Source organism: Rhinopithecus roxellana, chromosome 5 (genome assembly GCF_007565055.1).
Source record: "Rhinopithecus roxellana isolate Shanxi Qingling chromosome 5, ASM756505v1, whole genome shotgun sequence".
NCBI lineage: Eukaryota > Metazoa > Chordata > Mammalia > Primates > Cercopithecidae > Rhinopithecus > Rhinopithecus roxellana.
In genome coordinates this window covers 132344710-132372329 of record NC_044553.1, presented here as the reverse complement: position 1 = coordinate 132372329, position 27620 = coordinate 132344710, and the positions used below count along the sequence as shown (strand labels likewise).

Sequence of the window (27620 nt, the reverse complement as noted above, 5' to 3'; positions counted from 1 at the left end):
TATTTTTAAGTCAATTTTATTCTTACTTGTATCTTTACAGAAAATGGCACAGAAATCACAGGTTTCGAATACCTAGAAGTTATTACAGTTTTATATTTCAAACACCTCAATATCAAGTTTCTTTCTTCTCACTCTATGTACATTATTTACACACCAGGGGCTATAGTCTAACACTTCAAACCAACAGGGACAAAGACAAGAAGAACCAGGGTTGGGGGAGGGAAGCTCCATAATGGAATGAAGAATAAATCAACTTTTAATATGGAATTAAAGTTGCAGCGCACACTCAGGCCTTTCTCTAACGAGGTATTCCCTGCAAAGGTGGGTGGGGTGGTGGATGGGTGGATGGGGTTGGGAGCCTGGCCTGGGAATCTAGATTGGGCAGGTCAACAGAGCTATATGCTCCCATTGCTCATGCGAATGTAAAAGGCCAGGCCAGAGAGGTCGCCGTACTAACAGGTCCACCCATCAGCCGGCAGAAAGAAGCCCCGTCTGTTTATTCCATCATGTTACCATGTTTTAGTCTAGTGGACATGCTTCCTGGCATACAATGGCATGAAGGCGTGTGTGCCTGCAGCTTAGCTTGGGCTTACTCCTGGCTTTCTGCCTTGCTTCCAGCCTTTTTCCTATCTTTCTGAACAGGTCAAAGGCTTTCTCTGAGAGGTGCTCGGCCCTAGGCCCTTAGCCCCCTGTCTGTCTGGAGTGAAGGTTTCTCCAGCAGGCCCTTAATGCGTATGCATAGCCCCAGGCCGACTCCAGGCTTTGCTGCTTAGTTGAGGCCAGGCCTGTAGCTTCCTAGATGTCATTTACCAGCCAGATTGGGTTGTTCAAGGCAGGGCACATGCAAACTCATAGTTCACAAGGAGCTGTGGGGGAAGGGTGCCTTCACAGCAAGTCAAGGTCACAGGCAGCATATCACAAGAGTCGAGATGCTTCAGGACTCAGGCTCAGGGGCCCGAGGACCCAGGGTAGAAGGTTTGGACTCTTGCACAGTGCAGTGAGCCACAGCATTTGTGAGGCATAGGACATGGACTCACGGCACACAGTGTACATTGCCACATGCCACGTAGGTGCCTGTGCTGGGATAAGCCAGTGGGCAGGTTGGGTGTGGAGAGGGTGGGTTCCTAAGGGTGACTATGGCAGGGCATGAGACCAAGGGTGGCTGAGGGGCCCAGGCTGAGACTTCCCAAATGTAGCCTGCCATCTGGACTCCACTGATGGGTGGGGCAGAGGCTGGGCCTGCACAGTGTCTTCACACTGCAGACGCCCAGGCCCAGCCAGCTCTGCAGGAAGGAACAGGCTGAGTTGGGAGAAGACTTTTGCTGAGGACTGGGGTGCTCAGGATGCTGGAGCTGCAGTTCCAGTCCTCCGTCTGTGTAACAGCCATGGCAGGCAATGCACGATGCATTTGCAGCAATGGGCTTTAGGCATGGGCAGAGCGGAATGTAGAGTTGGGAAGGAGGGCTCTTTAAAGCAAGAGAACAGAGAGCAAAGGGTGGCCAAAATCAGTGAGCGCTGCAAAGGGATTGAGAGAAAAGGGGCTTGAGGGGACGTTGTGGGCAGCAAGAAGGCTTCTGAGGCTGGGATGCTGGAGAGGTCAAAACTAGATGAGGGATGTCTCAGCATGGTCCGGAGTCAGAACCCAGCGGTGCCTGCAGCCACCAGGGGTGATGGAGGACCTGTGGGGGACAGGGAGGATGGCAGAGGCCAGGCCTGGGCCTTGCCTTAGAGAGCACCTCCCAGCACCACAGGCTCCGAGGAGAGTAGAGTCTTGGGGCTGTGGCATCTGAGCGTGCCTTGACCTAAGCCATGTCCTCCAGCTGCGGTGGACTGAGCCTCTCCGCCAGCCTGTCTTCATCCATGGCCTCTTCCTCCTCTGGCTTCTCGGTACTCCGGGCCAGGCTGTCCGGCCCAGACACAGTCCCCAGCACTTTGGTGCTGTGCTCCTGAGCTTTGGCCCGGAGCGCCGCAATGCTGTTCTCCCTCAGTTCCTCCTGGGAGATGGCCGCCTGAGCGTCGGGGCCCCGCTCCTCCTGCTCCATCTTGTCAAGCTTGGGCAGGGCCTGGCGTTCCCCCTCGGGCTTCCTCCCCGACTCGGCTGCTGCCTCCAGCGACTTTTTGTGCATCCCTAAAAAGAATTGTTGGTATTCGGGTTTAGAAAAGCGCCTGGGAAAGCCATCTTGAACTGAAAACGGCAAAGATAGAGAGAGGCCAGAATTAAGGACGAGCAGAAAGCCTTACTTCCCACACCGCAGTCACACAAGTCCCAGGGCTGGGCCAGGGTCAGGGAACAGGGAGATGGGTCGCCAGTCCTGTGGAGGACCTCCCCCTGCCAAAGCCCTGGGCACCTGGGCCTCAGGTGGCCTGTTCTGTCCCTTCCAGGCCATAGCACATACTCCCCTGTCCCTCCCCCATGGGATTCCAGATCTTAGAACCCCAAGAGAAGCTGGTGGTGTTCTTAGATACAGGCCCAGAGGGCAGGTGGGGAAGTTGGCAGGTGGGGAAGATAGCAAGTAGAGAGATTTGGGGGACAGAAGTCCTTTGGGCAAAGCAGAATGGCATCCAGAGGGATCTACGGGTCCTCTCAACCCCCAAGGAAGGCTGTTTTGTTCACCATAAGCCCAACTCTGGCCAAGGGGAGAGGAGGGTACAGACCCCAGGGTAACAGCCACACCTTTCTCACAGGACAAAATAATCCACAGTTAGGGACTCCCTCATGATGAGAGTTCTTGGCACCCAGAGCAAGTGACAGACACCAGGCCCCAGGCCCACCCTGCTCTGAGTCCCCCAAAGTAGAACAAGAGGTTTGCTTTGAAGAGCTTCTCTCCTGCTAGGCTGCTGTGGCCCAAGTCCCCCTGCTTCAAGACTCTGTCCCCCTCTCCAAGGAGCCCGCTCTCCTCACCGCAGGGGCAGGGCCCCAAGGAGGGTGCGGGCTCTTACCCAGTAGCCACGGGGCACAGGAGTCCATGATGCCATCCTTGGCAGACTTGAGGATGGACTCGGGCAGGGGGATGGAGTGCCGCACCATGGCCCCGTAGAGCCCGTACTCCGCCATGACACTGCTCCGGCCCCAGCACTTCTCCCGCTTCCTCCACTTGGCTCTGCGGTTCTGGAACCAGACCTGCAGGTGCACAGAACAGGTCAGAGGCTTGCTCTGAGAAGTGCTGGGCCCAAGGCCCTTACCCCTTGTAGGCCTGGAGTGAAGTTTCCTCCAGCAGGGTGTCCTTAACCTAAGCTTGCCCACTCCCTGGTGCCACCTGGGTTTCTCCAGGCTCAGAGAGTATTCAGAAGGAGGACATCAGTCTTAGGAGAATACCATGGGTAGTTCTAGGGAGATGGGGTATGGATGCCTCCCGGACAGAGTCTTACAGGTGCACAGGACCCAGTGTCGTCGGCTGTTTGCAGATGAGAAGACTGCCACGCCAGTGATGGTTCTCTTGCATGTGTTCACACCTCCAGCACATAAATCTTTTTTTCTGATTTGCAGAGGGGCAAATTCCTTTCCCAGCACTGGACTAGCAATGTCTCTGGCTCAGGGTTTCCTCTCTGCCAGAAGCCCAGAGCCAGAACCATCCAGGAGGGCTGCAGGTGAGTGGGGGATCAGGGACAAAGGGCAGCGGACAGTCTTAGGGGCACTTCACCCAGGTATCAGGGAGGCTGGGAACTCAGGGAGGGAGACTCCCCTGGGAGGCCTGGGTCAGCCTCCCTCCTCTGCCCTGTCCCAGCTGAGCTCTGCCAAGCCACATGTGCCCTCCAGGTACCTGCTCCCCACAGCTCTGGGCCTAACTCTGAATGGTATCTGGGGGAGATGGGCCAGGGATGAAGACAACATTATCCAGGGTTGAGGAGCAAATGGGAGGAGGGACCTGGGAGGGAGTGGGGGCGGAGGAAGCACTAGCGAATGTGTCTCTGGCCCCAAAGCTGATTGGTGCAGGGTCTGAATGACAGTGGGGTACCCTGGGGTGTCTGCAGCACTCTAGCCCATTTGGGAAGAGATCCCAGAATCCCTGCCAGGTTTGGGGAGGGAAGATTTCTTGGTCCCCCAAAGAAGCTTTCCGGAGATTTCCCGCAGCTGACAGAGCCAAGAGCCCCTTGCATTGTCCGCCAAGGAGGTCCAGGCTCGCAAGGAACTGGTGGGCCCCAAGCTTGGCCGGTCCCTTCTCTCCCCTCACAGCCCTTGAAGGCTCTGACCCCGGGGACAGCGAGTCGCCCCAAGGAAGTGGAGGGAGTGGGGCGGCGAGGGGGAGGACCGAGGTGGGTTCGGGAAATCTGTTCATTTCCTCCCGATTTCCTTGCCTGCGTCTGGGCCGGCCCCGCCCTTCCCTCCGGGCCCCCTCCCCCGCGGCCGAGGTATCAGCTTTTAATGAAAAATTGCTCCAGCTCTATTCAGGAGGCGGCAAAAGAAGAGTCACCCCCAGGGGCAGCCCTGGGCTGATTGAAAAATAAGTTAATTTCAGTTTGAATCGATGGGCCTCAGGCACTGAAATATCACGGGAAATTAAAGCGGCTGCTCTCCCGGGAGCCGCGGCATTGACCCGCACTAATTAATGCTGGGGAGGCAGCGCTCGCCTCGCCGCGAGCGCCCCCGCTTCCCCGGGGACCCCCAACTCTTCTCATTTAACTAATTAGACGGGGAAAATTGGGTGTTAATTTGTTTAGGATTTTCCCCCTTCCCCCCGGCAGCCCCTCGCGGTCCCCGCCCCGCGCGGCGCGGAAATGCATGCAGGCTCGGCGGCAGATGGCTGCCCGGGTCACGGTGCAATCTCCTCCGACTTGATTGCTTGATTAGGTCGTTAGCACATTAAAAAAAAAAATTGCTTGCCGTCTGGCGCTGGCGTGATGAGTGGGACGCGCGGCAGCGCCTGGGTAATTTATCTTTTTATACGGCAAAGAATTTGATTTCAATCTGCAGATATATGGGGCGCCTTTGACACCTGTTTAACATCGCGCCGCTGACAGCTTAACCCTTCGCTGCCTGGGGAGCCCGAGCTGGGGCCGTCGGGGCTCGGGGGATCAGCACGCTCCTGCGGTTCCCGCCATCGCCGCCAGGTGGCGGAGTGAGCGCCCGGCGGCCCGGAGTCTGTGTCGGAGCGAGGCCGGCCACCCCCGGCAGGGGGCGCTGCGGCCCGCCCGCCTCGCATCCCCCACGGAGGTCACAGAACACTGCCCTGGGCACGCGCACCTTTAGGTTGACCCAAACGCGTGCCCTCTTGCTGCTTTGTTATTTGTAAATAACTGGGAGCCTCTAAACATGGGAGCGACACGGCCTTAGATGCCCCCGGCCTCTCCCGCCCCGAGTGGCGCCGTCCCTGTTCGGGCAGCACTTTTGCTGCCACCGGGTTTGGCAACTGCAGTTTCCGCGCAGAACTGGGGGACTGGGAAGCGCAGGTGCAAGGCCTGTGCCTGGTCCGGACCTGACCGCCCTGGCAGACCACTGCCAAGGAAAAGGTTTGTGTAATTCAAAGGCCGCTAGATGGCTGTCCTCCGTGCCCTGAAGGGAGAGGGGAGCAATGCCAGCCGGGCTAATTCGGGCCTGCGTCCCGGCCTGGCTCCATGCCGAATGTAGATCTCCCCAGTGCTGTGGGCCTGTGCTGCAGGATGTGTGCCCGACCAGCTGTCCTATCCGGGGCCTGCGGTTTGTCTGAGGCCTCAATCCTGCCCCATCACCCTCCCCTTAGCATACCTGCTTGCTGAAAGCTGCTTTCTCCCACAGAGGAAAAATCTGAAAGGACTAATCCACATACAAGTATGATTCCCGGCCTGGCACAGTGGCTCACGCCTGTAATCCCAGCACTTTGGGAGGCCGAGGCGGGTGGATCACCTGAGGTCAGGAGTTCGAGACCAGCCTGGCCAACATAGCTAAACCCCATCTCTACTAAAGATACAAAAATTAGCCAGGCATGGTGGCGCACACCTGTAATCCCAGCTACTCAGGAGGCTAAAGCAGGAGAATCGCTTAAACCCGGGAGGTGGAGGTTGCAGTGAGCCGAGATCATACCACTGCACTCCAGCCTGAGCAACAGAGCGAGACTCTGTCTCAAAAAAAAAAAAAAAAAGTATGACTCCCGGTTTTATCCACCTCTCAGAGAAGACAGCAAAGAATGAATCCCCTGGTGATGGAATTCCAGACACCAAGTGTGACCACAGAGGACTGGAGAGGTTTGGTTCATGAATATAAGAAGCCACCTACTTCCTGGTCAGGAGACAGTCTGTCCTGCTTGAATACATTGCATTATATTAGGTTGGTGCAAAAAGTCATTGCGGTTTTTGCCACTGAAAGTAATTACTTTTTTTTTTTTTTTTTTTTTTGAGACAGAGTCTTGCTCCGTCACCCAGGCTGGAGTGCAGTGGCGTGATCTCAGCTCACTGCAATCTCCACCTCCTGGATTCAAACAATTCTCCTGTCTCAGCCTCCCGAGTAGCTGGGACTACAGATGCCTGCCACCACTCCCGGCTAATTTTTGTATTTTTAGTAGGGACAGGGTTTCACCTTTTTGGTCAGGCTGGTCTCGAACTCCTGACCTCAGGTGATCCACCTGCCTCGGCCTCCCAAAGTGCTGGGCTTACAGGTGTGAGCCACTGTGCTTGGCCGAAAGTAATTACTTTCAATGGTAAAAACCGCAATGACTTTTGCCCCAACCTAATAAAACAAGGCCACAACCCCTCAACTGGTATCTGTACGACCAGACTGGAGAATCTTTTGGATTTAAGAAAAAAGATGTGATGCATAAACCACAGTAACATAATGTCCTGCAGCAGCAGCACCTCATGATCAAACCCATCAGCTTCCATTTCTCAGCAAAGCATTTATGTACATGTTCACACTAAGAACGATAAATACATTCCATAAGGTCTGGTCCGGTTTTTGCCATCACTGAGTTTTGATGCCAAATTTATAAAAGAGTGTTCTGTTTTCAATGCAGTTTGGACTTAGGGATTCTGGAGAAGGCATTGTGGAATATAGAAAAACAGAGATGCCCCCACCCACCCAGTGTGGATACCTGGCAAGGTGCACTGCCCTGGCTTCCCCAGGAGTTCCACGAATACCCATGGTTGAGATGGCGCAGGTTCTCAGATGGAAACAGCATTTTTAGGGTACTAGAAGGGGGTGCAGACTCGGGATTCAGATCATCTCTGGGGCCTATAAACAGAACCATTTTCCTGGGTCTCCTGATTTGGGCAAATGAATATCTGGCTGATCCGTAGATCAGACTTTGCTCACAGACACTCTCCCAGGGGAGCCGGTGCCAGCTGGTCGCTCAAACCAGAAGTCATCCAGACCCTCACTTATCGGCTCCTGGAATGCTTGGCTCTCTGTGAAGACCAGATGCTGCTCCAATTTATGGAGGAAACCTGGACGGCCAAAACAATTTCTTTCTAAGACAGTTGGCAAGGATGCTGTGGCAATGGTGCCTTGGAGGGAAGTGGACAAGGAATTAGAATTAACCCTAACCGCTCTGTATATGTCCCTTTCTATTACCTGCCTGGAAGCCACCAGCCTGTATATAGAACTGAAATATTTACAAGAAGCAGTGAGGCCAGCCAGTCCTGACCTGGAATTCCCAGCTCTGAAAAATTGCTGTGTGACTTTGGGCAAGTTACTTGACTTCTCTCAGTCTCAGTCTCCAAATGAAAGATAAGAATATCCACTTTTCAGGGTTGTTTGGAGGATTACATGAAATAAGTGAGTGCCTAAAATCAGTGCTTGTCACACAGAAGGTGTTCAATAAGTGTTAGTTTTTGGTAGAGGCACTGAAAATAAATGGAAGCCTGCCCGGAAGGCAAGTTAATCAATGGCATTACCTGGCCCTCTGGCCTCCTTCACATGCCCTTCAAGGCTGGACTGACAAATAATAACAACAACAATCCAGGAGGAGGGGAAGACACATCCAACCTTCGGCTGTATATTCAATACAGATAGCCTCTAGCTCCCCCTTAGGCATTTGGAGAGCTAAACACCGGTGTCCCTGAAACTCTTCCCATATTTCTTTTTTTTTCTTTCTTTTTGTTTTTTTTTTTTGAGACAGAGTCTCGCTCTGTCGCCCAGGCTGGAGTGCCGTGGCGCAATCTCCACTCACTGCAAGCTCCGCCTCCCGGGTTCTCGCCGTTCTCCTGCCTCAGCCTCCTGTGTACCTGGGACTACAGGCGCCCGTCACCGCGCCCGGCTAATTTTTTTTGTATTTTTAGAAGAGACGGGGTTTCACCGTGTTCGTCAGGATGGTCTCGATCTCCTGACCTTGTGATCCGCTCGTCTTGGCCTCCCAAAGTGCTAGGATTACAGGCGTGAGCCACCGCGCCCGGCCTCTTTCTTTCTTTTTTTAAAATTTGAGACAGAGTCTCGTTCTGTCGCCCAGGCTGGAGTATACTGGCATCATCTCGGCTCACTGCAACCTCTGCCTCCTGGGTTCAAGTGATTCTCCTGCCTCAGCCTCCCAAGTAGCTGGGATTACAGGCACCCACCACCATGCCCAGCTAATTTTTTGTATTTTTAGTAGAGTCAGGGTTTCACCATGTTGGCCAGGCTGGTCTAGAACTCCCAACCTCGTGTGATCTGCCCGCCTTGGCCTCCCAAAGTGCTGGAATTACCGGCGTGAGCCCCTGTGCCGGCCTCTCCCCAAGCCCTTAAGGCTCCAGTACAGGGGAACACCCACACAGTGCCCATACTCACTGGGAGTGAACTGTGGCACAGCAACTAGAAGCCCTAGGCTGGGGATTTCTGCTCTGCCTCTAGGTGCCTTTGTGGCTATGAGTGCATTTTTTCTTTTCCTTCCTTCCTTCCTTCCTCCCTCCCTTTCTTTCTTTCTTTTTTTTTTTTTGATGGAGTTTTGCCCTTGTTGCCCAGGCTGGAGTGCAATGGCGCGATCTCAGCTCACCACAACCTCCACCTCCCAAGTTCAAGCGATTCTCCTGCCTCAGCCTCCCGAGTAGCTGGGACTACAGGTGTCTGCCACCATGACTAGCTAATTTTGTATTTTCAGTAGAGATGGGGTTTCATCATGTTGGCCAGGCTGGTTTTGAGCTCCCGACCTCAGGCGATCAGTCAGCCTCGGCCTCTCAAAGTGCTGGGATTACAGGCGTGAGCCACCGCACCTGGTCGAGTGCATTTCTTAACCTTTCTGAGCTTCCCATTCCTTACCTGCCCTGTGATACCACCTCTCTGCAGGTTTCTGGTGAAAATTAAACTGTGTGTGGGAAATGCCTGCCACATAGTAAGAGCTGAAACACACTGGCCTAATGCTTGATGAATTCTGTGGACAGATGTGCAACAAGCTTTGCTTTCTAGCAAATGTTCTAGGATACCATTCACATGAAACCATGTCATTTTATCTCCCACCTTTGATATTTCCTCTCAGCATTTAGGCTCCTTTTTCTTTTTTTTTTGTTTTTGAGACGGAGTCTCGCTCTGTCACCCAGGCTGGAGTGCAGTGACTGGATCTCAGCTCACTGCAAGCTCCACCTCCTGGGTTTACGCCATTCTCCTGCCTCAACCTCCCGAGTAGCTGGGACTACAGGCGCCCGCCACCTCGCCCGGCTAGTTTTTTGTATTTTTTAGTAGAGACGGGGTTTCACCGTGTTAGCCAGGATGGTCTCGATCTCCTGACCTCGTGATCCACCCGTCTCGGCCTCCCAAAGTGCTGGGATTACAGGCTTGAGCCACCGCGCCCGGCCTAGGCTCCTTTTTCTACATGGACTGTTGGTTCTGACAAACCCACAATATTCGTTTGATCCCTCTCTTACTCACTTTCCTGACCGCTCACTTTCTAGAAGGGACTGCTCCTCTCACATGGGAGTCTGGTCCTAAGCTCTTCAGGAGACCATGTGTCAAGGTGCCAGCGAGGACCAGAGCCCTGCCTTATACTTCAGTCAGGGTGCCAGGGGCCTGAAAAGGGGCCCAAAGTGACACCCAGAGCCACCAGATTTGGAGTCCCAGGACAAAGTGAGTTGGGAGGACCTTCCAGTTTGGGAATGACCCTGTGTTTCTTTTTACCTTTTTTTTTGAGATGGAGTCTTGCTCTGCCACCCAGGCTGGGATACGGTGGTGCGATCCCGGCTCACTGCAACCTCTGCCTCCCAGGTTCAAGCAATTCTCCTGCCTCAGCCTGCTGAGTAGCTGGGATTACAGGCACCCGCCACCATGCCCAGCTTATTTTTGCATTTTTAGTAGAGACAGGGTTTTCACCATGTTGACCAGGCTGGTCTCGAACTCCTGACCTCAAGGTGATCCGTCCTCCTGGGCCTCCCAAAGTGCTGGGATTACAGGTGTGAGTCACCACGCCTGGCCAAGCCTAGGTTTCTTGATACATTTCTCCTCAGAATTATCAGCAGCGATACTCCAGCAGCAATCAGAAAGCTCAGGTTGGCCAGGCGCAGTGGCTCACGCCTGTAATCCTAGTACTTTTGGAGGCCGAGGCGGGTGGATCACAAGGTCAAGCGATCGAGACCACTCTGGCCAACATGGTGGAACCCTGTCCCTACTAAAAGTACAAAAATTAGCTGAGCATAGTGGCGTATGCCTATAGTTCCAGCTACTCGGGAGGCTGAGGCAGGAGAATCACTTGAACCCGGGAGGCAGAGGTTGCAGTGAGCCAAGATCATGCCACTGCACTCCAGCTTGGGCAACAGAGGGAGACTCCATCTCAAAAAAAAAAAAAAAAAAAGAAAAAAGAAAAAAAAAAAGAAAGCCCAGTTTGTGTGGAAATCCTGTGGCTGTCCACAGCTGTCTGGTGGGTGCCTCCACAGCAGGCACAGAATGTGCCTGTGCCTCCAAGGGTAGACTGGGCCCAGGGAAGGACTTCTTGCCAAGTGGATGCAAAGGCACAGCTAGCAGGCTAGGCAACCCTATCAACTCTTTCTCTACGTGGGCAATCAGCAGGAACAGCCGAGGCCATGCCTCACGCCTCCTCTTGTCTCTGCATCATCACATAGCTGCTGTCCTGCAAGCTCCCGCCCTGGCATCGCCACCAGATAACAGGGTTCTGTCCCTCAATCCTCTCCCAGGATACCCTCTGCAGTCCTTCCAGGATCACCCTCCTAAATACCTCCTAAAGGAGATATTGTGCATGACAGATGCCCTTTGCACATTCTGGTCTCCTCGCTACCCCAGGCCCTGCCCTGCAATCTTGTCACATGCCATCAGGCCTGGCTTTGTCGGCCATGCCATGGGTGAGCGTCCATCACATTCACCCAGTCTCTTTCTTCCCCTCTGGCTGGAAGCTGATGAATTTGGGATCATTGCTGGCATAGCTTAAGGGCTTCACACTCTGCACCCACTCAGCACTTCAGCCACGATTTATTTCAGCGCGCTCTGTGCAGCCCAGCCTAAGTCTCAGAAAAGCGGAGTCTTGCTGCAGCCTCTGTTGCCCACTAGGGGGCAGCTCCGACCACATTTCCAGACAGCCTCCTGCCTGAGCACTAACAGGCCATTTCCTTCCTCACCCCAACCCCCTGCCACCCATAACGCCACTTTCTTCCACTCATATTAACCCACTCAGAACAGTAACACCCCTCTCCTGAGCCTCCAACTCAGTGTGTTTACATTCACTGCACACAGAATCACCTAGAGAGATTTAAAAGCATACAAATGGCAACATGAAGATGTTTGATTTTTTTTTTTTTTTTTTGAGGTGGAGTTTCGTTACCCAGGCTGGAGTGCAATGGCGTGATCTCAGCTCACTGCAACCTCCGCCTCCCGAGTTCAAGCTATTCTCCCGCCGCAGCCTCCTGAGTAGCTGGGATTACAGGCATCTGCCATCATGCCCGGCTAATTTTTGTATTTTTAGTAGAGATGGGGTTTCAGCATATTGGCCAGGCTGGACTTGAACTCCTGACCTGAGGTGATCTGCCCACCTCGGCCTCCCAAAGTGCTGAGATTACAGGCGTGAGCCACCGTACCCAGCCTAATTTTGTGTTTTTAATAGAGATGGGGGTTTCACCATGTTGGTCGGGCTGGTCTTGAACTCCTGGCCTCAAGTGATCCACATGCCTTGGCCTCCCAAAGTGGTGGGATTACAGGCGTGAGCCACCCCACCCTGCCAAAGATGTTTGATTTTAAACCAATTAAATCGGAATTGCTGGGTGTTTGCAGGGGGAGCCCATGGGCGTTTTAAAAATCTGTCCTGGGGGCCGGGCGCGGTGGCTCAAGCCTGTAATCCCAGCACTTTGGGAGGCCGAGATGGGCGGATCACGAGGTCAGGAGATCGAGACCATCCTGGCTAACAGGGTGAAACCCCGTCTCTACTAAAAATACAAGAAATTAGCCAGGCGTGGTGGCAGGCGCCTGTAGTCCCAGCTACTCGGGAGGTTGAGGCAGGAGAATGGCGTACACCCGGGAGGCGGAGCTTGCAGTGAGCTGAGATCCGGCCACTGAACTCCAGCCTGGGCGACAGAGCGAGACTCCGTCTCAAAAAAAAAAAAAAAAAATCTGTCCTGGGGTCCGGCTTGGTGGCTCATGCCTGTAATCTCAGCACTTTGGGAGGCTGAGGAGGGCAGATCACCTGAGGTCAAGAGATTGAGATCATCCTGGCCAACACGGTGAAACCCTGTCTCTACTAAAAATACAAAAATTAGCCAGGCGTGGTGGTGTGCACCTGTAGTCCCCGCTACTCAGGAGACTGGGGCAGGAGAATTGCTGGAACCCAGAAGGCGGACGTTGCAATGAGCCGAGAAAAAAAAAAAAAGTCTGCCCTGGTGACTCTAATAACCATCCTGAGATGAGATCCATGCAAACCCTTCCCTACTCAGGCACTCATCTTCTTCTGGAATATGACCCCCTGATACCTTAGGCAGGGGCCACTTTAAAAGAGGCAAAGTCAGGCCGGGTGCGGTGGCTCAAGCCTGTAATCCCAGGACTTTGGGAGGCCGAGATGGGTGGATCACGAGGTCAGGAGATCGAGACCATCCTGGCTAACACAGTGAAACCCCGTCTCTACTAAAAAATACAAAAAAAAAAAAAACTAGCTGGGTGAGATGGTGGGCGCCTATAGTCCCAGCTACTCGGGAGGCTGAGGCAGGAGAATGGCGTAAACCTGGGAGGCAGAGCTTGCAGTGAGCCGAGATCACCCCACTGCACTCCAGCCTGGGCGACAGAGCGAGACTCTGTCTCAAAAAAAAAAACAAAAAGAAAAGAAAAAAGAGGCAAAGTCACACAGTGCTGGGCAAAGAATCTAAACCTCAGCCTTCAACATAAACGAGACTTCTAAGAGAGGTGACATGTAGTCTCTGCTCACTTCGAACATTCATAGCTCCGTAATGTTTGCATTTTATAACAAGCACATCTTAGAAAATAAAAATAGAGTAAACATGTGAATATATATGTAGCCTGCCCTTACAATTCTAGTAACAAGTGACCCCACAGAGGAAATTAAGTCAGTCTGGAAACCCACCTGCGCTTTCCCAGGGCTGATAGCTGGCAGGGACTTTCAGAATGCCATATCCTAGCATTAAAAAACAATATTTTTTTGGAAACAGGATTTTGCTCTGTCACCCAGGCTGAGGTGCAGTAGCACGATCACAGCTCACTGTAGCCTTGACCTCCTGGACTCAAGCCATCCTCCTACCTCAGCCTCCCAAGTAGCTGGGACCAGCATGTGTCACCACACCTCCTAATTTTTGTATTTTTTGTGGAGACGAGGTTTCACCATGTTGCCCAGGCTGGTCTGAAACTCCTGGCTTCAAGTGATCCTCCCACCTTAGCTTCCCAAAGTGCTGGGATCACAGGCACCAGCTTTTTATTTATTTATTTAAGACATATAGAAGACCATGTGCCTGAGTCTGACGTGGAGACGTAGAAGCTTTTCTTTCCCCAACACTGCACCATGTTCCTCCACCTCCAGCCCAGAGAGATGTGGAGTGAGGACCTGTTTACCCCCCAAACACACAGGCAGAGGAAATCGCCATGCCTTTCTGCTGGGACTGGTTTGTCATCACCATTCTTTGCATTAGTACAGTTTGTATAGACAGGCATGCATGTCTATTTCACAGGATCTCATGTCATAGTAGCTGAGTACTGGGTTTGAATCCCAGTCTTAGTTTACCTCTTGGCCCCTCAGTTTCTTCATCTAGAAAAGGGTATAGGAATGACATCTAACTAATTTGTCTGTTAAGGATTAAATGAAATGAGGCAGGCTGGGCACGGTGGTTTACACCTGTAATCCCAGCACTTTGGGAGGCCGAGGTGGGTGGATCTTTTGAGGTCAGGAGTTCGAGACCAGCCTGGCCAACATGGCAAAAATCTGTCTCTCTAAAAATACAAAAATTAGCCAGGCATTGTGGCGGGCCCCTGTAATCCCAGCTATTCAAGAGACTGAGGCAGGAGAATTGCTTGAGCCTGGGAAGCGGAGGTTTCGGTGAGCCAAGATCACACCACTGCACTCCAGACTGGGTGACACAGTGAGACCCTGTATAAAAAAAAAAGAGAGACAGAGAAAAAGAGAAGAAATGAGGCATGGAAAGCACTTAATATCTAGGACGATGGTGAGTACTTAATAAATGCCAGCAATAACACGATTTTTACTAAGTTAGCATTATGGAAAAATATTATTATCTTAAAAATGAGTAATTTCAGACTCAGAGTTTGGCTTGCTGTCAGTGAAACAAAGACTGGAAGTAGGTATGTCTGCCTTTCCATGTCCACACCACAGGTTCTCATCAGATCTCAGACATGCAGGGGTTTCCTGGGTTAGTCTGGCAGGGGTGTATGCCCCAGCGGTCCATCTGGGCCTGTTAAACTTCACCTGCCCTGCACTTCCATTCCACCAATGGCAGCCCAGGGGCTTGTGGTGGGGGAATCCTCAGGAGACACCTCCCTGGAAGGGATCTCACCTCTTTCTTCTACAGATGGGGAAACTGAGGCTCACAGATGGGAAGTGGCCTAGCCTCTGCCACACTAGATGTCAGAGCTGGAGCTAAAATCCGGGTTCCTGATCTCCAGTTCAATAACCTTTCCATTCCACCTTGATAATTTCTTTCTGCTTTTGTTTGTTTGTTTGTTTGTTTTTGAGACAGAGTCTCACTCTGTCACACAGGCCAGAGTGCAGTGGTGCGATCACGGCTCACTGTAGCCTCTACCTCTTGGGCTCAAGTGGTCCTCCCATCTCAGCCTCTTGAGTAGCTGGGACCACAGGCGTACATCACCACGCTTGGCTACTTTTTAAAATTTTTTTTTGTAGAGATGGGGATTTCACTATGTTGTCCAGGCTGGGCTCAAACTCCTGGATTCAAGGAATTCTTCCACCTCAGCCTCCCAAAAGGCTGGGATTACAGGCATGAGCCCCTGCACCCAGCCAAGAATTTCTTTTTCTTTTCTTCCAAGACAGGGTCTCATTTTTTTTTTTTTCTTTTTTCTTTTTTTTTTTTTTTTTTGGCTTAGCCTGGTCTCAAACTGCTGGGCTCAAGCAATCCTCCCAACTTGGCTTCCCAAAGTGCTAGCCTGAGCCACTGCGTGGCGGAGAATTTCTAACTCCAGACTTGGAGCCAGTAATAACTTCCCCTTTCCGGCTCATCTCATCTACAGAGTCTTCTGACCCAAAGCTGGGCTGGGAGAGGGCTGGCTCAGGAGTGGCGGCCAACACGTGGAGGGGAAATGATGGGGAGGGAAGGCAAGGTAGAGAAGCAAGCGTTTTGGAGTCTAAAGGGACTCAACTCTGGCCTCTGTCTGTGCCTCAGGTTCCCCATCTGTCAAATGGGAATAATAGCCCCTAGCTCATGGGTGTTCTGAGGACTCTGCTGAATATACATGAACTAGCTCTGTGAGGAAATGAAAGACATGGGTGGGCTGCTAGTAGAGGGAGGGGGAGGACTTGCTTTTCACCCTCTTGAACTCATGTACAGAATTTGCCCATTCAAAAATAATTTTGTTATATAAGTGAGCTTTGGGCCTTTTTTTTTTTTTTTTTAAGAACAGTGCCTGGTACTCAATAAACATTGATTATCTTTACTGTGATACAGGTCCCCCGCCTGACTTCAAATCACCTCTGCTCCCCGAGCTTCAAGTCAAACCGAAGACTTCAAACAGAAGAGTCGGGCAGTGCCACTGTGGGCTTTCGATTCAGAGCTAGGTTTGAGTCTTGTGTTTCCCACTTACTAGCTGTGGGGCCTGGGCAAGTGGCTGTGACTTAGTTGCCTCAGTTCTCAGAGGAAATTCATGGTCTTCAGCCCCTGATTGTCACCAGGATTTAATAAAATCAGATCTGACACCGAGTGAGCTGGGGGCACGTGCCAGGCACTGCCCTGAACACTGCACACATATGGCTTATTGCCTCCACACAAGAGGCAGGTGCCACTGTCACCCCTGTTGTACAGATGAAGACTGAGGGGCTCTGGGAGGTGAAGCCCGGCCAGGAGCCCAGGCAGTCTGGCCCCAGAGTCAGTGACCCTAACCACTGTACCGCCCTGCCTGTCCTGTACATGTCGTGAATTCAGGAGAACACCTGGCACATGGAAGCTCCTCTGGAAACGATCACTGTGACTGCTGTTGATGCACACCAAGATCTTTCCCAGGTCACTTTACTGAACTGGGGCAAGACGACTTGACAACTCACAGTCAGCTTCTGGGGGTAGCATTCAGGCCTGTGGTGCTCAAAGGCTCTGAGACTCTTCCCTCATTTCTCCGATATCCACATATTGCAGAGCAGGTCCTCACAGTCCCAGGGCGATGAGCTCTCCTCATCCCACACCCCAAGCTCCTTCGTGCTGGTTCTGCTGCCCTCAGATACCACCGTATAGGCAACCCCCAAGCAACTTAACAAAGCCCTGTGAAGTTAAATGTGCCTGTTGGGGCATTTGTAGCAATGCAGTTACAGCTGAGGGAGAGCCTGCCCCCAAATCCTGAGCTCAGCAGGTTTCAAACACCTCATCCGCCCTCCCCTGCCTAATCTACCAAGCAGATTTTAGGACAACTCACTGCAAGAGACAAGCTATTCCTTCATTCTGGTCAATACTGCAAATGTGGGGCTTGCCAACAGTGGGGATTTGTCATTGCTTCTCCCTGCCGCAGCCACCTGAAATGGCCAACTTTATGCTAATGAAGGCCAGGCAGGGGTCACTGCCATGAAGTGTAAGGCTTGACTTACACACGCACGCACGTGCACACACAACTCAGTGTCAATGCCCGGCTTACCTGACTAGAACCCAATTGGGTGGAGGGTAATGGGTCCAGGCCACCACGGATAATGCACCAAACATAATCTGCTTATGAATAATTGAGCTTATTGTTAGTGTCAATGTCTAAAACCATCGGCTGAAATTCCAAATAGATGTCCAGGGGAGAGGAAGGCCTCACAGCCTCATTTCACATTCTCTGGTCCTCCAGTGAGAGAGTACAGAGCAACTCACACACCTTACTCAGCTCCCCCCGCCTCCCAGGCACACATCACACCTGAAGACACAAGGGACCTAGGTGGGAGGAGATGCAGAGCAGAGCAGTTCCGGGAAGTCAGGACCAGCCCCCGGCCCACATGCCCCAGCCTTCGCAGCGAACTAGCTCTGGACCGCTCAGGCGATGGGAGCAGCTTTCACTGAAGGTTGAGCACCAGCTAAGACAACCCCCAAATCTTCTGGAAATGTTCCTCCTGCCCCACTCCTTCATAGAGGCCCTGCCCAGACTCCATCCTCTCCCAGAGAAATGATTCCACAGCCCTACTCCTGCCCAGGTAGGGGACTCTGGACTTGCCAAGGTCCTGCTACTGCTAAGTGGATGCCCCATGCCTACCACATGCCCAGATCAGTGGCTGGTTATGCCACAAAACTGCCCAGGAGAGGAGGAGGGCTTAGTGAGCCACCTGCAGGGCCCTGCCCCAGCTCACATCCTGGGCCAGTCTGGGGAGAAGAAAAGGAGCAGCAGGTCAGGGCAGCAGTTGCTGGGCTGTGAGTGGGAGGAAGGAGCCTTAGGTGGAAGCAGTGGTGGGAAGCAGGAAGAGAAAGGGTAACACTTTCATCATGGGGAGGGGAGCAGAGAGGAGGGAAACAGACTGGGGTCAGGACTAGAAGCCACTTTCCTCTTCACAGCCACCCAGAGGTCTGGAGCCCCCTCTGGCCTTGGAACAGACATTTAGCTGTACCAAGGGGACCTCCGCCTCAACAGAGACCCTGTCCAGGACCGGGGGCCCCTCCAGTACTCCATCTCTCATCCCCACACCTCTGCAGGGTCTGTCTGACATACTCCCTGGGAAGCCTATAGTCTGGAACAACAGCCAGGCCACAACTGGGTGCCTCTCATCCCCCAACAGCACCCATCTCACATGGCAGGTGGTCAGCTTAAATAGGCTGAGAACATGATCGCAGGCAAGCACATGTCCACAGTGGGACTGGGAGGCGGGGTCATGGGCATCTGGAACCCTGTAGTGGTAGATGTCACCGAGAGAGGGGAGAGTGGAGGGGAGAGGGACTCAGGGCTGTTACCTGTATCCTGTCTTCCGGTAGCTCCGTTTTCATGGCCAGCATCTCCCGGGCATAGACGTCTGGGTAGTGGGCCTCGTTGAATGCCTTCTCCAGCTCCTCTAGCTGGTAGGAGGTAAAGATTGTCCTGAGGGGAGCAAGACCGAACTCTCAGGACACCAGAAACTAAAAGAACCTGTCTCAGAGAGGACAGAACCACCTTCCTCTGTGCTTCCTGGGCAGACTCCAAACCCCCCAGTCTGGCTCAGCACAATAGGACACAAATTCTCTCTCTCTCTGTCTCTCTCTGTCTCTCTGTCTCTCTCTGTCTGTCTCATAGTTTAACCCTCTGGACTCTTCTTATTCAAGGCTGAGGCTCACACTACCCTTCCTGTGTTTGGAGGGTGGACATTATTCCAGCCCTCAATGACATTTCACACTGGGAATCTTTCTGGAGGTGCTCTGGGGGAAAGGCTGTTAAGAAGGACATTCTAGAAAAGCAGAAAGCCCCTCTTCCTCCCAAGCACAGAGAAGAGGGCTTACCAGATTACTAAATAGCCCAGCTCCACCCAGACCAGCTTCCCGGGCCCCTCTCACAGTCACTAGAGATGAATTTTTAAATGCCTTTCAAAGTTAGAAGATTCACCAGAAGGTCAAATGCAGCCACAACCTCAGTGTTTATACAGCTGAGAACTGAATCTCCTACTCCCTCAACTCACCCCAGCGCCCCTTCCTCCTCCCCTGCCCTTCCTCGACACTACCCAGACCTGCTAGCTTCCCAGCACTGTCCAGAGCCTTTTCCCGTCCTGTTCTGTGCTGGGAAGGGAAAGACCACCTTCCAATCATCCCATACTTCCAAACTCAGCCACTCACCTGGAGGGGGTTCCATTCGGGCCACCGTGAGAGCCCACAGGCACAGTTGCCCACCCCACAGAGCAGTTCATATTGATCTCTTTTGTGTTATAAACTGCTTTAAGAATCTGGTAAAAGCTACATTCTCTCATCCTAGGAAAATGGGCAAATAAATATGCCCCAACCCGTAAAATTTTGCCTCCAACATTAGGGGATTCATAGGTCCCCTTTCTTGAATAAACCACTAAAAACTACTTCCAGACACAAGCTCTTTTCTTTTCAGACCTTAATTTCACCAGGTTTTGGGTGATCTTTATCCTGAAACCTCATTAACAAGCCAACAGGCAATATAGTCCAGCGTTCACAAACAACTGGTAGAAATGGTCCAGCCCTTGCCTGGTCCCCTGGAGTCAGACCCTGGCGCCAGCACAGGGATGTAGAATCCCTCACTGCTGTGCCCTCGCCCTCATCTAACACAACCCAAAAGTGCAAATTTGAACTTCACACACTCCTTCATCTAACACAACCCAAAAGTGCAAATTTGAACTTCACACACTCCTTGTGCTGGTGTCCACTTTAATAAATCGGGGGATAATTCAGGGAAGAAAGATTGTGCTCCTTACAGAAAATGACTGGTTTGATTCTAAATCGTTTCTCCTATTCTCTGGGGGTGGGGGGCGGTGATGTGAAATGCTTATGCACACACAAAGTTAATTCTTGAAAATTTTCAAGATCTGCTGCTTTTTCGCTTCTGCCATCTGCTGAAGGTCTCATGGACAGAGCACCAAAATAAACAATCAAAAAATGCAAGTCCTTTCCAAAACCAGGGAAACTGAGGCACAAAGGCAGTCAAAGAGGAGAGCTGATTATAGGTCATGTAGAACCATTCAAGTCCCAGTCTCTACTTGGGAGAGTCTCTCTTCAAAAACAAAACAAAAACTCAAATCTCCCAAACTTTCCCGAATTCATGCCTCAGAGCTGACACACTTCCCCCATAATGTGACCCAGCCTGTGTTCCTGGTTTATGCAGAACCCCAGACCCTTCAGGCTCCTGTTGTGTCCAGTCTGAAGAGGAGCTGAACTTTCCCAGTAGAGTGAAAGAGCAAAATCTGAGAGACTCTCACTGTGGCTACTTTGTCCCCACCCCACCCCCCCAAAACGCTTTTAAGTCTGGTTTGTTTCTGGGAGACAAAAACAAGCCTATCTCTCATCACCAGATTCCAGGGTCTCTTACCCCAAATCCCCAAGTCACAGAAGCTCGAGTAAAATGTATTTTTTCCTAATTAAAAAAAGCACTTGAAATCAGTAGCCATTCTCTTCTCTCCAATAACCTTCTCCCTTCATGCACCAGAAATAGAAACCCCAGGCAGTTAATACCCTGGTGTTGCCGAGTTGCTGTTCTGCCCCTAAGAAAACCCACCAAAGCGCCCAAAGGTGTTCCTGGCCAAGAGAGTGACAGGTGAAAACAGACGGTCAGAACCTTAAGCACGGACTTTGCGCGACGGGTCACCCAGCTCCAAGTGCCACACCGTGAGATGTCCTGATGTGGAAATCCCGTTCCTGTACCCAGGGTTTGGGGCTGCCTTTTCCAGGGCTCTCCATGCTATGGGAACCCCTCCTACACCTCCTGGCACCAGCACAAGAGCAGTTTTGCAGGTCTCTGATCTGCCCTCCCTGCAAGATCCCTGTCCCCTGCTTGGGGAAGATGACGGGATTACCCACCCTGGCACCAGTGTAAGATAGGTGCATCAAAAGTGTTTTAATGAATATTCGCTGAATGAATTGAATGTAAACAAACAAACAAACAAAAAAAGACCAAAGATCAAGACCAAAAAATGTTTTCTTTTTCCTTTTAAAATAAAGCAATAATAAACAAAAGCAAACAGCTGCCGGAAATAAAGAATAAACCGAGGTCCGGAGAAACCAAGTCGAAGTTCACCTGCATTCAAGCCAAAACCTACTGGGGCCTGAGGGGTCAGGATAGGCCGTTTTAAAAGGTGGCGAGTTGGGAGTTGGGGGGTCAACCGTGAGTTTCCCACGGCCAAGGAAGAACGAAGCATAGAAAAGCGCAGAGAGAGAGGGTGCGAAGAGGCTGAGAACAAATTGGGGTGAGAAAAAAGGATGTGGGTCGGGGTGGGGCGGTGGGGGGGGGCCGAGAACGCCCTAGTGGAGAAATGTCTCGAAAAGAGCGCAGAGCCGGCGGCAGCCCCACCTGATGGGGACGGAGTGGGGTGCGAGGAAACAGCTCCGAGGTGAGCGCCGGGGTAGCACCTGCGAGCGGCACCCGCAGAAAGGCAGGCAGATTTTTGGTTCTCCCTCCTTCATTTCCTTGAAAACCACCTTACAAATAATACCCAAGGAACTGGTAGCAGTGTGGCTGGTGCGGAAAGGAATGAGGGCGGGGGTGGGGAGAAGGGTAGGTTACTTTTCAAGATATACCTGTCGGCATCTATTGAGTTTTAACTTTGTGCAAGTAATTTTCATTTAAAGACAAAATAAAAACAAAAACGCAAACAAAAAAACCCTTTCTAGTCTGTACTCCGATGCAGCCTACCCTACTCCAGCTACGGCTGGTGGGACCGTCCAGTCTACATCGCCTCCCACTCCATTTTACAGACGAGGAAACTGAGGCTCACGAAAGGGAAGCGACTCGGTGGGAATCACGAACGAGCAGAAGTCAAAAGAAAATGCTCTGTCAGTGCAGAGATCGCTCCAGCTTTGGAGAACGGTGGGAGCTGAAAGCTTAGGGAGTTGGCAGAGAGGACAGGGACGCCGGGATAGAAATGGGGGCGGCGGGTGAGGCCGAGGGCAAAGAACCGGCTCTGGCGGGAGGTGGGAACTAATCTGCCCGCCGCGGGGTCTGTGTGGCTCTCAGAATATACTGGTGTGGGGATCCGGGAACGGCCACCCCCTCTGTGGCTCAGTTTGGCCTGTGTTGGAGCCTTTCGTTTCTCCTGCACAAGGAGGAGAAAGCCGGAACCCAGCCGCTTTCCCGGCGGCTACTCATCGTGCTCACACAGCTCGGACGCCAAGGCCCCGGACAGATTCCGGCAAACAACGCGTGGTCTGCGCCCTGGCACGGCCTCAGACCTCAGATCCGGGGTCAGCGAAAATAGGGTCCGAGAGACCCGAGCCCGGAACGGTCGACTGCAGCGGGGTGCGCGGGCAGCAGAGGTAACAGAAAGCGCCGCAGGGGGCCTCACCTGTGTCGCCGCTTCTTCCTTTTCTTGGTCTGGTTTAAAGCAGATTTGGACATTTTTCGATCGCTGGAGGAAACATCTTCAGAATCTGAAAAGCGGGCGGAGTGACATGCGGCAGAGTGGGGGACGCGCTCGGCGGTGCCCGAAACTCGCGAGGGCCCCACTCCGGGCCGCCTCCGCGAGCGGCGGGGACCTGCTCTATCTCCCCAGGAAGCCTTCGGGCGCCCCGGTGGCCGCCCCACGCCTGAGCTCAGGTTGGCCTCTCCCGCGCCGGGGCCCGAATCCAGAGGTTTTGAACAGATTTCGTTGTAAGAGAGGAAAAGGCCCCAGCACGCTTGGGACCGGGACAACAGAGAGCGAGGTAGCCTTAGGAGGCCGCAGAGACCCCCGGCAGCGCTCGCGACCCTGCTGCGCCCTGCCCTGCGCGGCCAGCCCCAGTGCCCCGGGCCGGAAAGTTGGCCCCGAGGAGCGAGGAGCGGAGCCGAGGCGTGGGGAGCTGGGCTCCGGGAAGACTGGGGGCTGCCGGGCACCGTCCTTTTCGCAGGGCGGCACAATGACTCCCCACTCCAGGCCCAAGAGCCTGCGAAGCGCCGGTTTTCGTTGCCCTTTCAAGTAAAACAAAATAAAACGCAACGAAAAATCGGGGGAATTGCCAAGCTCAAACAAGAATCGGAGGGTCGAGCAGGCCGCGACGCACCGCCCGGAGAGCAGAGCGGGGAGAAGGCGGAGAGGTCACCCAGGGTCCCCGAACCCGCAAGTCTCCGGGCTCCGGTATATAGAGGCGCTTACGTGGGAGCGGATGGCGGCCGCTTTGGCTACCGTGATGGCCGGGTTGTCTCAGCTCGTGGGGGTGAAAAATAAACCCCAATTGACCAACGCGGGGTTTGGGAATGGGGAACGAGAAGGAAACAGACAACTTTGGACACCAGGGATGGGGCCGAAGCCGGAACAGCATTGGGCTCGGGGAGTGCGGATCCTCCACGAGGCCGGGCCCGCAGTGGAGCCGCGGACCTGGGACCTTCCGACCCGGCCGGGGACCCTGCCCCACGGGCTCCGACACCCTAAACCCCGTTTTCAGTGGAGCCCCAACAGAATCTCGTGGCCGAGCCCGGCCCGACGCGGGGACTGGAGAACTGCGCGGCCGCCTGAAACGCTTGGGGCCGAAACCCTGCGGACACCGAAGCATCCTCCCGGGACCCGGCACCAGGTGCATCGGCCCAAGGCCCCGGGTGGCGACCCCGGCCTGGCAGGAACTTTTCCTCCGGGAGGCCTCGTCCAGCAAACGAGAGCCGACGGCGCGGGGTTCCCGGCTGTCGCCCCCCAGTCAAGCAGCAGCGCAACCTCTCCTCACCTACCCGAGCTGGCCGTCTGGCTGGTGTCCAGCGGCCCCGATGCTCTGCCCAGTGGCTGCAAGTGGACGCTCTGCGGGTCGGACAGCACTTCCAGGAAGGTGGGCTGCGCGTAGAAGCCGGGGAGCCCCCCGGGCCCCAGAAGCCCCATGCCGCCCACCCCCGCGGGGCTGAGCACTGAGCGCGCAGCCAGCAAGTGCCCGGGGGCCAGGCCGTCAAGCGCAGCCCGCGGGTGGGAGCTCGGGGGCTCCTTGTTTAAGCCCAGGATCTCCTGGATGCCGAACCCAGTGCACCTGGCCGGGGCGCCCCCCGAGGTACTCTTGGCCACTGTCTCGGACTTCGGCTTACTCAGCGCTTCCCCTGCTTTCCCCGTCATCTCCCGGTTCTTTGGAGGGGCTGAGGCCGCAGGTCTTTAGCTCCCCCCACCCCCCCGCCGAGCTCCCCGCTTCGCGAAGTTGGTCCCAGGTGCCCCTTCCGGTGTCTAATGCTCTGGAGCCCAAGGAGATTCCCCTTTTATCCAACCAGGCGGCAGCCCAAGTGGGGTCAGAGCTGAGCAGCCAATCACCGGGGCCAAGAGCGATTAGGAATTCCAAAAAGCTGGCAGCTCCCGCCGCAGGGAGTGTTGAGGGGCCAGGGTGTTGGGGGTCGAGCACGGGGTGGGTTCTGCAGGATGCCCATGGGCAGGGACCCCAGGGACCGAGGTGAGACAACCAGGTTAAGGTTCAGGTTCATGTTCAGGTTCAGGGCTATTCCGGGAGACAGAGTGGCTTGGGGCTCTGGGCAGATTCTGGCAGGGACAGGTCCCTGAGGTCAGGTGGGAGGATGGGCTAAGGGCAGAGGTGAGAGACTGGGAGACCTCCTTCCCTCAACTCCTATGCAGGTTGGCAGCATCAGAGCGGCCTGGATATGGCACCTCTGTGTAAACGGTGGAACAAGGGAGAGGTAAGTGCCCCAGGCAGTGTGTGTGGTGGTAAGCCAGGAAAAGATCAGGCCAAGGTGTGCAGAGGTCGATGTGGGGGTGGAGAAAGCTCAGCGCTTCCTTCCCCAGCACAAGGTACAGTGCCTAGTTTGGAAGAGCTACTCAACACATATTGGCCCAATGAATGGATGATAAATGGGTGGGAAACAGGGGTCCCTGGTGGGAAAGAGGAGTGGTGATGATTGCTTTTGGAGAACAACCATGGACATCCAAACCTCTTCCTAGAGTAAGCATGAAGCCTGCCCAACTTTCACCGGAGGACTTGATTCTTCCACCCAATTCATTCAACTAATATGTATTGAGCTACTAGCTCTGAGCTAGTAGCCAGGGGTTCCACAGTAAATCAGACAAGGCAAGGGCCTTGCTATACTTCAGAGTTCATTGAGCAAACAGAATGAAGAGGAAGGGATTGTTGATGTGGAGGGAGAGGAAGGAGGAAGGGGGTGAGAGGCAATTAAAAGGTGAGTTGCTTTCCCCTGCACTCCACTACATCAGCTAACTCTTCTGTGACCTTCTTGGGGCTGCGAACTATCTTATCGACCTTGAGGCTCCCCGCTCCTCCTAGCATATGGTCAGTTTTAATGTTCCTTGAATTGAAGGCACCCTATGGAGAGATAAGGACAAGGTCCATTGCTTTGAGCAGAGATTGGAAAACCAGGCTCGGAAGATTCCATCCAGGATTTCTTTGCTAGTCAGGTGCAAACCCCCAAATGGAAAGAAACCCCCTAGCCATACCCAGCCTACTGCCAGGGTGTCTGGTACCCTCGTGGCTGCCATGGGGGCAGCCTGAGAGGTAAGAGGGGGAGGCACCACAGGATGTGGAATCTAGACCTTGCTAGCAGGCCTATTGTGAGTAGGGTCTCCACCCCCATTGGTTTGGTCCACATGGCAGCTGGAATTAGGTAGGGGCATCTCATGGTGCAGGAGATATCTGGGAGAGGGGTGCCTCTGCATCCCATAATAAGGCCATACCTACTGTGCACCTACATCGTCCCAGGCCCCTTACATGGTGTCATCTCTATTCCTTACAACTCTGTTAGCACCTTGGTTCCACATCCGAAAGCTGGCATAACAATTCTTGCTTGCTAAGTACAGACTCAGTGATACACAATCTCAAGGTATTCTTCACCAACTATGGAGTTGGGTCCCAAGTAACACCACTCACGTAGACAACAGTGTGAATGGTGCCCTCTGGAGTTGTGCAAAGCAGTAGACTTGCTGGGCAGAAAAGAATTTCTGTCCCCGTTTTATGGATACACAAACTTAGGTTGCCTAAGAGGTTACCTAGCTAGTAAGCATCAGAGGTCAGATGAGTCAAACTCATGAGTCTGATGTCAGAAGCTGTTCTCTTTTGACTCCATCCCTCTCTCAGCCCACTCCCCATGCCAGCCCACCCTGGGAGGATGGATGAGGATGTTATGTTAATGGCATCTGTCATGTCCCTGACTTATCATGACACATCCACGATGAGCCAGATGCCAGCTGATGGGCAAACGTGAGTGATGGAAAACAAGCATGTGAGTGATGAAGTCGGCTCTTGCCAGGAGATGAGGATGAAAAATCTCTTGACCAAACCCCATGTCTGAAGCTGCCAGTTCCCAATACCGGATAGACAGTCACCATCCTGCTGTAGGAGGCTGGGGACCAGGACAACCTGAGGTCCCCTGAGAAGCACCCTTGCCAGAGGCTGAAGGTGAAGGGAGGACTCAGCTTCTACCTGTGGCCAGCTCCACCCTGGGAGCTGGACTGCTTGATGGACTCCTGGCTATGGGACTGTCTCTGAGCTTTTGAGGTATCATTGTTACTGCTCCACAGCTGCCCAGCTTGGGCTGGACCCAACCTTAAGACATTTGTGGCCAGGCACGGTAGCTCACGCCTGTAATCCCAGTACTTTGGGAGGCTGAGGGAGGCAGATCATTTGAGGTCAGGAGTTCAAGATCAGCCTGGTGAACATGGTGAAACCCTGTCTCTACTAAAAATACGAAAATTAGCTGGGCGTGGTGCCATGTGCTACTTGGGAGGCTCAAGTGAGAGAACTGCTTGAACCCAGGAGGCGGAGGTTGCAGTGAGCTGAGATCATGCCATTGCACTCCAGCCTGAATGACAGAGGGAGACTCTGTCTCAAAAAAAAAAAAAAAAAGACATTTGTGGACTACAGGGGCGGACCCTACAAGGAAATGCAGGCCCTCAAAGCTTGGGCCAGGGGTGTGGGGAGTGAAGTGAACTCTTTCAGAGGCATTTAGCTTGGTCACACTGAGTCCAAACCTGGGTCTTCTCTGAGCTCATCATTTCTCTTCTCTCTTAACATCGATTGCTTCACCTAGAAAACAGCCCGATAATGGGGTTGTGAACATCCCTTGGGCCCCTGAGTTATCATAGAGGACAAGGGCATGGTCTCTAGAGTCAGACAGCCTGGGTTTAGACTCCCACTCTATCACTTGCTTGGAGACTTTGGGAATATTATCTAACCTCTTTGTGCCCTTTGTGCCTCAGTTTCTTCATCCATAAAATGGGGATAATAGTAGGACCCACCCCTCAGAATTATCATAAAAGACCAGACATGGTGGCTCATATCACTTTGGGAGGCCAAGGCGGGTGGATCATTTGAGGTCAGGAGTTAGAGACCAGCCTGGTCAACATGGCAAAACCTGGTCTCTCCTAAAAATACAAAAATTAGCTGGGAATGGTGGTGTGCACCTGTAACCCCAGCTACTCGGGAGGCTGAGGCAGGAGAATTGCTTGAACCTGGGAGGCAGAGGTTGCAGTGAGCTGAGATGCCACTACTGTACTCCAGCCTAGGCAACAGAGTGAGACCCTGTCTCAAAAAAAAGAAGTGTCATGAAGATTAGAACTATCCAGCGCTGCATA

The 27620-nt window shown here is 53.2% G+C and overlaps 1 protein-coding gene across 1 annotated transcript; it reads right to left on the bottom strand.

Annotated features, from left to right (window-relative positions):
• On the bottom strand, positions 1-24262 carry VSX2 (visual system homeobox 2). Its single transcript, XM_010382629.2, has 5 exons — positions 23780-24262; positions 22428-22512; positions 18397-18520; positions 2941-3121; positions 1-2128 (listed from the first exon to the last, which is right to left on the bottom strand). The coding sequence occupies exons 1-5, from the start codon at positions 24147-24149 to the stop codon at positions 1803-1805; spliced, it is 1086 nt and encodes a 361-aa protein (XP_010380931.1). The 5' UTR covers positions 24150-24262; the 3' UTR covers positions 1-1802.
• Between the last annotated feature and the right edge of the window lie 3358 nt (positions 24263-27620).